This window comes from Geotrypetes seraphini, chromosome 2, assembly GCF_902459505.1.
Source record: "Geotrypetes seraphini chromosome 2, aGeoSer1.1, whole genome shotgun sequence".
Lineage (NCBI taxonomy): Eukaryota > Metazoa > Chordata > Amphibia > Gymnophiona > Dermophiidae > Geotrypetes > Geotrypetes seraphini.
Genome location: NC_047085.1, coordinates 224,247,079 through 224,262,261, shown reverse-complemented (window position 1 = coordinate 224,262,261; position 15,183 = coordinate 224,247,079). Strand labels below are relative to the sequence as shown.

The 15,183-nt window shown below is 39.5% G+C and overlaps 1 protein-coding gene across 3 annotated transcripts in view; it reads left to right on the top strand.

The window, feature by feature from the left end:
* Positions 1-15,183, top strand: part of CDH20 (cadherin 20) — a 281,754-nt gene that overhangs the window by 223,380 nt on the left and 43,191 nt on the right. For all 3 annotated transcript variants that reach the window (XM_033935021.1, XM_033935020.1, XM_033935023.1), the window contains exons 5-6: positions 3,409-3,576; positions 9,167-9,354. In XM_033935021.1, the coding sequence (XP_033790912.1) occupies positions 3,409-3,576; positions 9,167-9,354 (356 nt within the window). The remainder of the gene's footprint in view (positions 1-3,408; positions 3,577-9,166; positions 9,355-15,183) is intronic.

Below are 15,183 nucleotides of genomic sequence, written 5' to 3'. Positions count from 1 at the left end.
GCCGACTCACGCTAAAAACACCTAGTGCAGCTTGATAAAAGGAGGCCTAGATCTGGTAAAGGAGAGGCTCAGATAGGCTTAACTCTTGTAGTAAAGTCCTGGAATTCATCAGATCATGACCTGTTTTGTTAGAATTATGTCCTCCAGAATATAAGCTTTTACATTTTCTTAGATTAGATCAAAGATAGGAATATCTGTATATATCTCTAATTTATAAAGTGGCTTTAGTAGATTCTAAAGAGTCAATATTCAAAAGAATAATCCTTTTTGAGTGAGCTGGCAGCCAGTATTCACCAGCGCTTAACTGGTTAGTACCATTGATATGTCCACTAACTGGTCATCCCCTAACCAGACAAGTTAGGAGTGGACTGGGAGTGAAGTTAGGGTGGAGCAATCACTTAGGCCCTCTTTTACTAAGCTGCGGTAGAGGTTTCAACTGCGGCCCAGAACGCTAAATGCTCTGACGCTGCACCAGTGCTCATAGGAATTCTGTGAGCATCAGTGCATTTAGCTCTTTGGGGCCACGGTAGAAATCTCAACCGCAGCTTAGTAAAAAAAAAAAAATGGGGGGGGTGGGGTGTTAGCTAGTTAGTATCAATTTTCAGTCTACTAACCAGCTAAATAACTGTATAAAGTTAGGGCAGTAAAACAGCTGACCTAACTATATGGTCCAAGTTAACCAGGCACAGATTTTAATATTGGACAGTACCCAGTTAACTTCCAGGTTGGTGGCTATACCCAGATATTCAGTGACGGGAGTCATGCTTACCCTGACATTGAATATCCAGGATTAGTTCAGCCTATGGCTGGAAGCAGCTTACTAGCTGCTTACGGTCACAGGATGAATAACAAGCCCTAAAATGTTAACTGGACTAGAACTCTTCACTGGTAATATCAATAATAAGGATTTGGATTTTATCTGTTGAATTCTCTTATATCCAGATCCCCAGGAAGCTGACATGTGATTCAATCTGAACTGTTGGAATGTATATCTTACTATCTTCTGTCTTTTAGATTGAAAACAATTTTTACTGATGACCATCAACAGATACATAGCTCTCGATACAAAATTCCCCCCACCCCCCAATCTCCCCCTAACCCCCCCATATTTAAATCTCATGGGAAGGGAAAGAATATCCCAACAAAATTTAAGCCAGAAAGACCTAGTACACCCAAGGGCCCGGTCTCTGATGACCCCTGGCGAGATATCAATTATTCCTAGCCCTACATAAAGAATCAACAGGAAAGCTTTCAAACAAATATCGCAGTGCTTTCCAATCTCACTATAATAGTTTTCTTTTACATACATTATCATAGTTACATTATGTCCTTGTAAATGTATGTAAAAGTAAACTACGTCCTAGATAATGTATTAAACTATGTCCTATGGGAGGTAAAGAAACCAAATAAGCAAGCATCCCAGGTAAGTAAGAAATATTTGCACCTGCCAGTGTGACCCTCCACCTCCCATGCCTCCCAAGCTGGTAAAGTTTGGACCTGTGTCTGCCATTTCTAGAATGATGAAGGGGCTAAAGAAGTCCAGGATTGTAATATGCATGTGCGAGCTAGGAGACACACCTTACGACACAACAAAATCCCTCCCTTAGGCACTCCCTGCAAAGTGCCAGGCACATCAAGCAGCAATTGTTCTACTATACCCGTAATCATCCCCTCAACATATTTTGCAGATGGTGTACTATGGATGTCCAAAACTGCTGAGTAAGTAAACAGTCCCACAAGGAATGGGAGAGAGTATTAGGCTCTCTACCACATTTAAGACAGAGAGGGGATTCAATACCTCCTATTTTATGCAGCTGCACTTGGGTATAGTAAGTAAACTCTGTAAAGCATTTGAGCCATAGCACTCCCGCAGTACCACTCCAGTGACTCGCTTTGGTATCTCCTTGATGTTTCAGAAAATATCACTTTACCCCAGTACAGTATGAAGCTCCCGTTCTCAGCCTGTTTTTATGTGTTGGGTATCCTTACTACTCTCAAATTGGTATAGGGCTTTATGCAATGCCGACACTGAGGTATTGGAAATTTCCACGCCTGCAAAATAATCTCGAACACATTTCCCTAAGGGCTGATGTAACTGTTCCAGCGGGAGTGACAGACTATAATATTTGGCCTGACAAAATGCAAAGGTGTCTCCCCAGCGATTACCCAGTTGATCCCTAATCCAATCCAATGGTTTCAAATGGCCCTCAGCATTCAAAAGATGTTCCACTAAATAAGTGCTATTCCGTTCCCATTCCAAACAGGACGGGTTATTCATCCCTGGTGGAAAAGCCGGATTCCTTCATAAGGGTGCTGTCTTTTAAAAACAGCAGGGTTGAAGTTTGGCCAAAGATAGATCTGCTTTTTAGGCAGGTCTATCTTGCCACATGCCTTAGCTGGCCAGCTGATGAAAATCAGTGGTGGTTGGCTATGTCGTGTGGCATAGCTGGTCACCAGGCTAGCCAGTGAGCGCTTAACTGGCCAGGAGACATTTTGAGCCAGTTAAGACCCACTGAATATCAGGGGGATTATTTATATAGAAAAACTCATATTAGAGGTCATCATTTATATATTTTTGCCTGTATGTTTGATTCTATAGGTTCTCAATTAAACCTGATTTTAGTTGGTATCCTGTATCATGATGTGATCATTTTTAGTAGATTTCAGTCTACACTTGGGAGATTACATCGAAATCTGTTTCCATTTATCAAGATAATCAATTTAGAGGAAAAATTGATAAAGAGGGATTTGGGGAGGAATTCAATCAATCTAGAATGTTGCTAGATTGGAATACCACCACTTTTTTTGGTACGGATGTTAATCGTATATGACCTAGTACTTGAAGAAAGAGGCCAGGGTTTAGTACTTGCTAAATTCAGACCATAAGCCATTAAAAAAAAAAAAAAATTGAAGGATTCTTCAATAGAATCGAAGGGTAGGGTTCTAAATCACAATGAGAAAAAACTTCTTCACTAAATCTCTGAAGAATAGATTAAAACAAATCCCTCCCATAATCTGTCTGCAGGAATGTCTCTATTTGGGGCTATCATCCAATAAGATTAAACCCTTTTCTTCATAAACCTTTGCAAATCCAGTACCTTAGTTCCAAAATAAGATGCTAATTCCAGTGCTGTGGGTTGAAGTGCTGAAGACAAGGTAGTATTTAATAGTTTATTAGTAATTTAGACCTGCCAATCTTGAAAAATAATTCTATACTTCTTTCAAAGAAAGTTTATACTGGTTAATATGATATTTCCAATCCTTTTTCCTCTGCTTTGGTTTGATGTAAACCATATTGCTAATTTCTAAGGAAAGGCAATATATGTATAAAGTTGTAGCTGCTTATATGGATAGTCAAAACAGAAGCAAATTGTTCTTATTTCCTTTTTTTCCCCCCTAATTCCACAGGCATAATTAGAACTGCACTAACAAACATGGACAGAGAAGCAAGAGAATACTATGAAGTGATTATCCAGGCCAAAGATATGAGTGGTCTGCTGGGAGGATTAGCTGGGACCACTACTGTCAACATCACCCTGAGTGATGTCAATGACAATCCACCCAGGTTTCTTCAAAGTAAGTAAAAATTTATAATCTATACGGTAGCTAAAGAAAAGAAGACTAGCTCAGTGTTTCTGTACTTATATTTTGAAATCCCACATTGGAGGATCTGAAGAACTTCTTTTTTAAAATATGGGATCGGTGAATCGCCAGAGGGCTAGGTTTTTTTATTTTAAAAACTACTAATTTGGTGTTGGCTCTGAAAATTGATAATATTTTGCTAAATGGATGGGGTTTCCATGGAAACCAGGAACTGGATCCATTGAAGATGAATGAGAAACAGTAAGTCTCTTTGGCAGCCCCTTGGAAAATCCACAAGATACTTAGAGACAGCCAGAACTTGCAAAGGGTCATCACTGTGAGGTAAATTGTAACTTGTAATATGATTATTTTTAAGGGGGCCCATTTACTAAACAGCACTTATAAATTGACTTAGCACACAGGACTTTCCCAAACATTAAGCCCATTCCTAGCATGGCTGTAAATTGGGCCTTTTTCAATTATTTCATTTTCTGGCCATGTGGTAATGATAGCATTAGCATGTGGCCACTGAAAATAATTAACATGGAAACCTTTACCACCTCCTATTTCAGAAGTACTATGGGCTCCTATGTAAAATCAAGGTTATTCAGTTCCCCCCTATTTTAAATATGACGCGTAAAATTGTACGCATAACCGATGTACACGCCTAACTTAATTGATTAGTGGGCCTAATCAGTGCCGATAACTGGCAATTAACACCTCATAAATTGACGCTAATTGGATTTACTTGAAAGTTACATGCACAATTCGGTAGGTGCAAAGCACAAATTGTCATGCGTCATGTCCAGTGTGCAACTCTAAAAGCGGGCATAGTTAGGGGTGGATTATGGGTATTCTTTGAAGTTATGCACCAGTGTGTGCACAACTTAAACACAGGCATTTAGGTTAGGTTTTCCTTGGCCTAAATGGATGCGCCTAAAAGTTATGATGCATAACAGACGCTAAGCAAGATTCATATAGAATTTATAGAATTGCGCTTAGCACTGCACTAATCGGCACCTGCTGCTACTATTATTTATCATTTCTGTAGCGCTGAAAGGCATATACAGCACTGTACATTTTTCTTGTAATAAACAGTTCCTGCTTGTATTTAAAATTCCATTGGTTACCAATGGAATTTAGGATCAAATTTAAGATCATGATGTTGGCACATAGAGCATTATTTCAGTTACAACCTTCATGTCTTAGTAACTTGGTGTTATTTTATGCCCCAAGGCGTTTATTATGATCTTTGAATGACAATAGGGTAGTCGTTCCCCATATCGCGAAGGCACATTTTGCTTCAACTAGAGATTGCGCGCTTTTATTATCTAGTTCCAAGGCTATGGAATAATTTGCCCATAGAATTGAAAAAAGAAGCATCATATATAAATTTTAAAAGACATTTAAAAGCACATTTTTTTTCAATTGGCTTTTTCAAATTGAAGAAATGAGTTTGGGACTGCAATCTGTATTTATGTAGTGATTGATTTTTTTAAGAAAATTTTCAGTGTGTATGTATTAGTTATGATTTCCTATTGATATTTTCATTATTACAGCATTGTATGAATTAAACAAAAAAAATTCTTACTTTTATTCTTTCCTTTTCTATTTTTGAATGGAGTTCTTTTCTTTTTTTTATCTTTATTCATTTTCAAACTTACAATAAGTGTGACAATATTTTCAAACAAATTAACAATAAATATATCACTTAATAATCATCAATGGTACAAATGATATGCTCTTATCTCCCACCCTTCCCATCCTTTCTTATCATATAATCAAATACCTTATACAATTTGTAATAATAAATTACCCTCCCTCCCCCCCTCACAATTGAACTTGTAAATTTAAGGGAAAAAATGTCCTCTAATCAGTTCAATATTTTGTTAATGGCTCCCATACATCTTGAAATTTCTTAAAACACCCTTTCTGTATTGCAATAAATCTTTCCATTTTATATATATGACATAAAATTCTTTTCTTAATGGATGTGAAATATATATTGTAAAGTCTTAGACCAATATCCCTAAATAATTGATGAATATAGAGGAGTATTTTAACATAAACCCTTGGAGGGGCATAATCCCAAAAAACGTCCCCTTTTGGCCTAAGGCCCTAAACGTTGAAAGTAGAAGCAGGGAAAATGTCCATTCTCAAAAAAACCGGCCAAAATGAGGGTTTTTTTGAGAATGGCCTACCTCTACGTTCAGCAGTTTAAACGGCCATACCACCACTACATCTGCACTTGCAACACATTATCAAACAAAAAAAAGCCTAAGTCCCGAACCAGAACCAGACCTTTTAGGCGAAGGAGGTGTCAGTCCTCCTTCGCCAGAACTATCACTGGTCTTCAATTGCCTGTTTTGTATATCCTCTTTTTATGTTTCTCTATTTTTGGTTTTTTTTTATGATTATTTATTTTTTATATATAAATAATTTTTTCTAATGTTTGCAATAATAAGAAACTGTCAGTTCCTCTTCAAACCAGTACTCTATGTTCAACTTATTATTTCATCAAAACCAGCTTGCTATATAAGGCTTATAATACTTAGCTTTTATGGTACTGCTGTAACTGATGCTAACAGTTTTTTGCATTGAGAAGCTGTGGAAGATAACTTAACCAGTGTTAATTGATCACCGCTGAGTAAATTCACTCTTGATGGTCTTACGCTTGAAAATTGTCCTACGCCTTCTCATCAGATTGTCAGGCTTCTGCAACCATTCAATCCACAGTGTCACTGTCGTCAATGCGTTTTTGTTGCTTTCATATTCAACGGGCAGGCGTTTAATGTTTTTGAAGCACCGAGGATTTTGATTCTTCCCAATCACTAGTGGCTCGAGCTTTTCACTATTGTCAATGTTACAACTGAGCAGTGATGTCAATATTTCCTTTGACACCTTGAAACCAAAAGTTTCGCTGCGTTTGAAAGCCAGTGTTCCATCAGGGATGGCATGCCAGTACAGACCCGTCTCATCGGCATTGAAAACGTTGCACGGTTCATATCCACTATTGACTGATGGCAACACTTCATTGACCCATCTTTCTGCACCAAACTCATCTGCGTCTTGTTTTTCACCATGCCGCTTCTTAAATTTTATGCCATTATGAACTTTCCACCTCTCTAGCCATCCATTTGTTGCTTCTATGGCCAGTTCTTTGGATAGCTGTGCTGCTTTCTTCATCAGCAGAGGCCCACTGATTGGCAGTTGATGACTTCTAGCTTCAGCAAACCATCGCAGCAACATCTCCAGACTTCCCAATTTTTTTCCGTTTCCTGGTAGGATTGCTGTTGTTTTGCCAGTCTTTCAATATGGCTTCCTTGTTTTGTGAATCTGAGAAATCTGGCTGTAATATTTTGCAATAGAAATCTGACTCTCCCGTTGGTCAAGTCTCTTTAAGACATCGACACGTTCAGCCAAAGACAATGACTTTTGTCCAGCGTGGTGGACATGTTCAGCCAAAGACAATGACTTTTGACCAGCATGTTGGACACGTTAAGCCAAAGACAATGATTTTTGACCAGCGTGTTGGACATGTTCAGCCAAAGACAAAGATTTTTCTCCACGAGATGCCATAGTACAGTTTCAAAAGTTCGAACACCTGGCCAGGCCTAAACTACTGATCTGAAACACGTGGCTCATCAACGTGAGAATGTGATTGCTTGTAACTGGAGTGAACGTAATGTGAACGAATAGAGGTGGGACCTATAATATCAGTGTGCATAAGCAGATTGTGTGCTTATCAAAATTGCAATTATCCGGAGTTTATGTCCATTGACTTTAATGTAAAAAAAACTAGGACCATGGTGGTAGGCTGTGGATAACCAAAGCATGTGCTTAACCGATGTGCACTTAGGTGGAGTCGACTGTACAATCTTTATTTGTATACCGCCAATACCTCCATGAAGTTCACAGCGGTTTACATGAGTAATTATGGTGATACAAATTAAAACCAAGTATTACAATATTTAGGAATCATTTGTAATAAATTCTTGAGAAAGACAGGTCGTTAGGTCTTTTTTGAAACATTTAAAATTAGATTGCAGGTTAATATTAGTTGGTAATATATGCGGCTGCAGGACATTATCTGGGTGCAGATCAATATTCAGAGCAGTGGTCAGCTGACTAGCTGGATAAAGTTATGACTACCTTTTTGCTGTCTTAACTTTAACTGTAAAGAAACAACAAGTCAGCCAGTCTACTAGATCCAGCATGGAAACAAGACAAGAAGCAGACCAGGAAATGGTGGCCGCATTTCACAAACTAGGCTGCGTTAGGGTCATACAACCAACTGGTGACACACAGCAACTTCCATCAGTACTACAAGAAATGACCCTGGGTCTGTTTTAGCATGTTTTCCAAAGCTGTCACAAAGCCCATTATCCTTTGTCAGTATCACTTTCAGGAGGGAGAAAAACCACTAGGGATTAAGGGGGTGAGCAACCCTAATTCTTCCAATGGAGCACTGCACAAAATGAGCAACTTTCTCTAACCTAGAAATTCCCATGAGCAGACATAAACATGCAAGCAGTCGAGTTTTGGATGTGTATATATATCCCAGCTTTCTAAAATCAGAATTTAGAATTATATGCAATATACATGTCTAAATGCTGGCATATGTACATCCAAATGGTATACTCAGCTTCTAAAATAACTACCGTAAACTTTTAAAAAGCCTGATGTGGAGTTCTTTTCTATTTATATGATATATATATTTTTTAATTGTAAACTACTGTGCACAGTTGTATACTATGGCAGTATATCAAATTTTAATACACATAAACATGTCCTGATTTGGGAGCATAAAGCCATCCTCAACTGGTTCTTCCAGTGTGGAAATTGCATACACTGAGATCCTGTTTTGAAGCCCCCATATTTAGATCTCTGGTTCCGTCTTTAATTCTGAGTCAACTCGATTACTGCAACATTGTATATGTTATCTTGCAGGAACTAAGAAAAACATCCTAAGAATGCAAATTATTCAGAACACGGCAATTAAACTTATATATAATCAAAGGAAGCATGACCATGTTACTCCACTGTATCAAGAGCTGCATTGGCTCCCAGTGGAGGCGCGTATTGTATTTAAGCTGGGCTGTTCCTATTAAAAAGTCGCTACTGGTCAAGCGCCACAATATTTGACCAATTCATTTTGTCTTGTCAACTCAGAAAAATTCAAGAAAAACTCACGCGTTATTTGTTTTCCCTTCAGTTAGTGGATGCAAGTACAAAACATTTCATGAGCGACAACTTTCTTTTCAAGTTGCATTGCATGAGAGTGACTTTAAGAATCTGTTCCTAACATCTTACTCTTATCTTCTTTTCTTTTTTTAATATCTTTATTCATTTTAAAGCCAAAAATAAGTGCAACATATACAAACATTTACTCTTATCTTCACTTTAGAAAGCAGTTGAAAACTCATCTTTTCAAAAAATTCACAGGCAACTAATTCTTTAACTATTTCATCTTGTACGTATTGCTAATCTTTTGTAAACCGCATTGAACTACCTGTTTATGCGGTCTAGAAATTGATTTATTCTATTGTGTTGAATTTCTATCTTTCCCGCCTTATTCTTATAGAACATTATCAGATGAGCATATTGGAATCAGCTCCAGTCAGCTCTACTGTGGGAAGAGTCCTCGCCAAGGACTTAGATGAAGGGATCAATGCTGAGCTGAAATACAGCCTTGTCGATGGAGATGGACTGGATGTCTTTGACATAGCAACTGATAGTAAATACCAAGCTGGTATCATCACGGTTAGAAAGGTATCATGGTGTTCTCTCATCATTCTTACTTACAAATGTAGAATATTTAGAACTTTGCAATAGAGAATGACACGGTGACAAAATTCATCACCGTTCCCGTCCCCACGGATAATCGCGGGAAACCATCTTCATGTCATTCTTTAAGGAAAGAGGGAAGAATCAGAATATGAATGGCCACAACCACTGACCCGCAAGCTTTGCTTTGAAGAATGCTGGGGTAGAAGAACCGAGGTTGAAATAGACAGTAGAAAATGACATGGAATTATTTCCCGCGGTTATCCGCGGGGACGGGGACGGTGATGAATTTTGTCACCGTGTCATTCTCTACTGGAGACGGGGTTTTTTTGTGTTTGTATGTTATGCATTAAACTTGTATGAAACACATTTTGTGAATGACATTTGCTGCTCACATAGAAAACTATGTGGTATAGCCTCGTACAGTTGTTTGCAGATCTTTTCAGAGGCTCAATGTAATTATAGAGCATCATAAATATGTCCCCTAAGAAATATTGCAGCATGCCATTTATCTCTTTAAAGAACCATTATAATATACTGTAATTGCCCTTCAGTCTGAATTATTTGATCAATATTTGCCTTTGCAAAGCATACATTTGGCACTATAGTGTCCTATAAACAATAATAGAGTCAAGTCTTAGATTATTTATAAACCAATAAAAGCCATATAGTATTTTAATTGGTACTTGATGATTCATAAAAGCTAATTAAGCTAGAAGCTGTCTTAATTCAACAGTATACCATGCACAAGTTCCACCTAAAACACACCCCATTACATTTTATAAATGTGAAAAAAAACCATTTCAAGCAGCTTGTGCAGAACAATTAAGACATCCATTTGTTGTATTAATTAATTTTTTTTTTTTAATAAAGAGATAGATATTCAAAGGGGTTTAACTGGAAAGTCTGCCCGGATAAGTCCTGCTAAGCCAGCTAGCTGTCGATATTAAATGGAACCACTGTGGGCTAAATATTAACTCCAAAGTTTTCACAGCAACACTCAAGATTACTAGTCTGCTTACAAGATTGAAAACCTGCTCAGTTCTCTTCTACAAGACACGAATGTACTACATAAGAACATAAGAACTGCCGCTGCTGGGTCAGACCACTGGTCCATTGTGCCCAGCAGTCCACTCACGCGGCGGCCCTTAGGTCAAAGTCCAGTGCCCTAACTGAGGCTAGCCTTACCTGCGTATGTTCTGGTTCAGCAGGAACTTGTCTAACTTTGTCTTGAATCCCTGGAGGGTGTTTTCCCCTATAACAGCTTCCGGAAGAGGGTTCCAGATTTCTACCACTCTCTGGGTGAAGAAGAACTTCCTTATGTTTGTACAGAATCTATCCCCTTTTAACTTTAGAGAGTGCCCTCTCGTTCTCTGTACCTCTGAAAAAAGCAGAAATGACATTGAAGGATGGATGGATAAAAAAAAATAAAGCATATATTGAAGCACTTTAAAGCACGAGTGCACTTTTCAACAAGCGCTTTAAAGCATCAGGGCACTTTAAGATAAGTATAAATGATTTTTTTTCTGAATTCCTGCACTAAGCTGCCGGTTCTGTTACTGAAATGAGCTGCTAGATCAATTGTTTACAGTAAAGAGTTTAGAAAATCTTTTGCAAGTTTTTAAATAATGAATTGGAGAGATCTTACGTTATTAATATGAAATTCAATAAAGATAAAAAAAAGTATAAATTTAGTGATAGGTAGGTAGGTTGGGTTCTAGCCAGTGATGTAAACAGGAGCAGGTGCAGAGAAATTTCTTCATAAGAAAACCCAAAGTGGCTACACAGCTCCATAACCTGAGGCCTGTAACCCTTATAGAAGAAATACCTTCGGTGTCATTTCTACTAAAGTGCTCTAACATTATTAGTAACTAGCAACCATGGCATACACTGGGACCTGCAGTAAATAACATTTGTTATTGCATGTTAGTGTGAATAACACGGTAGCACCTTTTAAGGGTATAGTCATCAACATGGGCGACCATGAAGATTTATTACATTACCACTAACTAAGGGCTCCTTTTACGAAGGTGCGCTAGCGGTTTTAGCCCGCGCTTAGCGCGCACTACAATTCCCCGCGCACTAGACGCTAACGCCTCCATACAGTTGGCATTAGTATTTTCCGTGTAGCGCGGGGTTAGCGCACGTGGCATTGTCGTGTGCGCTAAAAACGCTACCGCGCCTTCGTAAACGGAGCCCTAAGGCTATTTTAGCACATGTTCCATGCATGTTGATAGAAGTCTAGCCCAGCGTCCTAGCCAAGTGAAGAGGAACTAGTAGGGCAAGCACAGATTAAGCTTTAGAAATTCATGGATGATATCCTGAGCCTGCTTGCAAAAATATTAATAAGGTAATTTTGTCACCAAAAATTAAATACGTATGGTAATTCTTTTTTTTTTTTTTTTAATTCTTTATTCATTTTCAAACTTAGAATAAGTGTGACAAATGTTCAAAGAAATTAACAATAAATACATCACTTAATAATCAGCAATGATACTAATGGTGTCAGGTCAAAAGCGCGCCGGGACAAAGGCGCGCGCAGACAATTGAGCGCAGCGCGGAGGTGCGCACCACAGAAAATTACTGTTTTTACGGCTCCGACGGGGGGGGCGTGGGGGGGAATTCCCCCACTTTACTTAATAGAGATCGCACCGCGTTGCGGGGGGCGTGGGGGGTTGTAACCCCCCACATTTTACTGAAAACTTCACTTTTTCCCTGTTTTTAGGGAAAAAGTTAAGTTTACAGTAAAATGTGGAGGGTTACAACCCCCCAAACCCCCCACAACGCCGGCGCGATCTCTATTAAGTAAACTGGGGGGCTCCCCAACAAAACCCCCCGTCGGAGCCCCTAAATCTGTAATTTTCTTTGGCGCGCGCCTCCGTCTTGCACTCAGTTGTCGGCGCGCGCCTTTGTCTTTCGCGGGGTTGTCTATGAACCATACAAATTATAAACTCTTATCACCCCCCCCCCCATCCTTGACAGCGTAGTTAGAATGTAAGGCTTAAGCACTGGCCAAGCTTGGAAGCAGAGAAAAATATAATAACCCTCTTTGCACCATCGCATGAACGCTTATTTTCAGACTAAACATACGACCTTTCCTTCAGGCCTTAAACTGTGCCACCTAATTACCCACTAGCGATAACAGAGCTACATACAGCCTGTGAGTGAAGAGAAGTCTTTCCCTCTGCCCCTTGGGGAGGCTGCCATAAGTAAAAATCACTGGCTATTAGCAGCAATATTCGGACCACTAATCAGAAGGCACATCAAATTGGATAACGACTGACCAGCTAACCTCTGGCTTTGCCCATGGACCTGCCCCAGAACTATGCAGATATTGCCAAGAAGGTCAGAAAAAATATTTAGTAGCGCTCAATGGCACAGTAAGGAGGAGGAGGCGGGGGGTTCCCCCCTCCCCTCTTCTAGTACATTCTTGGTAGGGGCACCAGCAACCATCCCCTCCGCCCCCTTCTTCTTTCCAACCTTTAAAACGTTTGTAAACACATTTTATTGCTTGCCTTGCTTCACTTTATGCCAATCAATTTACCTTATTTTATATCTCTCATTGCATATTTATTAACCTCGTTTATATGTATCGTCACTGTGTGTTATTGGTCATTTTTGGCCAATATTCAAAGGCGCTGATCTGGTTAGTAGGTGCTTTTAAATGCTGGCCAGGGGAGGATTCACTGGCACTAACCAGAAAGCGCTACCAATGGCGTACAGAGGGCGAGTGGCACCCAGGGCGGAGGTGGCCCCGCCCCTTCCCACTCCCCACCCTCCGCACGCATGCTCCCCTTCCCTTGTACCTCTTTAATTTTCCCTGCACAAACAGGATTACGAACTTGCTGCCAAACTGGTGTCGCCTCTCTCCGACGTCACTTCCGCACTCCGATCCTGGGAAGGGATAGCCGACACGACGCGGGCAGCAAGGTTGCTCATGCCTGGAAAATTAAAAAGGTGCGGGTGAAGGGAAGGGGGGTGCACGTGTGGCATTTGGGGGGGGAGATGGGAAGGAGTGGGGGAGGGGCGCCATGCACCCTCTGTACGCCACTGGTAGCGCTTTCTGGTTAGTGCCAGTGAATCCTCCCCTGGCCAGCATTTAAAAGCACCTACTAACCAGATCAGCGCCTTTGAATATTGGCCAAAAATGACCAATAACACACAGTGAGTGACGTTACATATAAATGAGGTTAATAAAGTATGCAATGAGAGATATAAAATAAGGTAGATTAAATGACAGAGTTAATCAAGGCAAGCAACAAAATGTGTTTACAAAGGTTTTAAAATAGGTAAGAGAAATGTCGACAAAACGCACAGCCACTGACATTTCTCTCTTATATAAAGGCTTAGATCAGATTGCTGTATTACATAGATAATATTGTATGAAACCCCAATTTGTATTATATGTACAACGTATCTGTATCTTGCCTCGTTAGCATCTCTTTTTTTTTGTACTTATTGTATATTAAAATCAATAAAATCTTCGAACTAATAGGTAAGAGAAGGAACGCATTACTTTAAAGATTCAGTCAAAACAGAGCTATTATGTAAATGTGAAATATTTACTGAAACACCATCTCCCTGGCAAAGGCCAGAATTCAGGAAATTAGGTTCTCTGTAACATGAAGCTTGATTGAAAAATGGCTTTTCCCCATTCCATGCCTAAGGAAAAGATGTTTATGGAGCAAAGTCCGTAATTGTTTCAGTGTCAAACTCTGTTTTGAAGTACAGAGAAATATGGAATTTCACGACAACTGAATTGTTATTGGAACGGTGAAATGCATGGAAATATAACTGAGTAAATTGTTATCTGCATTCATTCAGATGTATCTAAAATATGATTGCTTTTCCTCCCGGTTATATTTAACGCCTTTTGTGGTCTGCTCACTGTGGACTGATTGCACATTGAGAGATGAATACATGAACAGGAATCTCAGCGTGTAACTCCTACGCATACAAATGTGGAAGTAATTCTGTATCTGTGTAGCTATAAATAGGCCCCCAGATGGCACCTGGAAGGAGCCAAATTTATAAAGGAACAGTAACAATACATGACTGTAATTGAAGTGTGAGAACTTACGCCATCCATAGAGCTGGTGTTAAGCACTCACGCCTATATTCTGGACATATACACTAGCCACTGGATTTTATATTGGCACTCAAATGTGGTTATGTTGCTGAGATATGCACACAAATTAATTGGATAACCAGCTCGTAACCATCAATAATTGGCTACCAGCAACCAATTACTGATGTTAATTGGCACTCGTTATACTTTGTATTCACATCTGACTGCATGCTATTTCATAAGGCATGGTGCCTAACTCCAATAGCACATAGATCAAAAGGGGGTGTGGCCATTGGAGGAGCATGGTTGTGTCAGGGGCATGTCAAAAGGTTATGCACATAGGTATAAAATACTGAGTAAGGAAGCCTAACTTGGGTGCTAGCATTTCCACTCGATTTCAGCAGCCTGGCACCCAAAGTTAAGCATGGAAATTGGCGCTATGCGCTATTCTATAAAGCAGCGTCTCTCAAACTATTTTTTAACTCCGGCATACTAAATGTTTCTCATGGCGCACACACCTTCTTGAATTCCGTCACCGTTTCTCTTTCCACCCCTTCCCCTGAGAGGGTATTCCAGGCATCCACCACCCTCTTATCTTAGGCACCCTGTTATAGCATTTATCGTCCACATGCTTTTAAATTTTACCTCAGATTTTTAATTTGAACTCCGTATTTTGACCTTAGTGTCTAATTAAATCAGAATCTCTGAGTGCTAGACTTCTCAAATAGCGTTCAGAACCACCCATC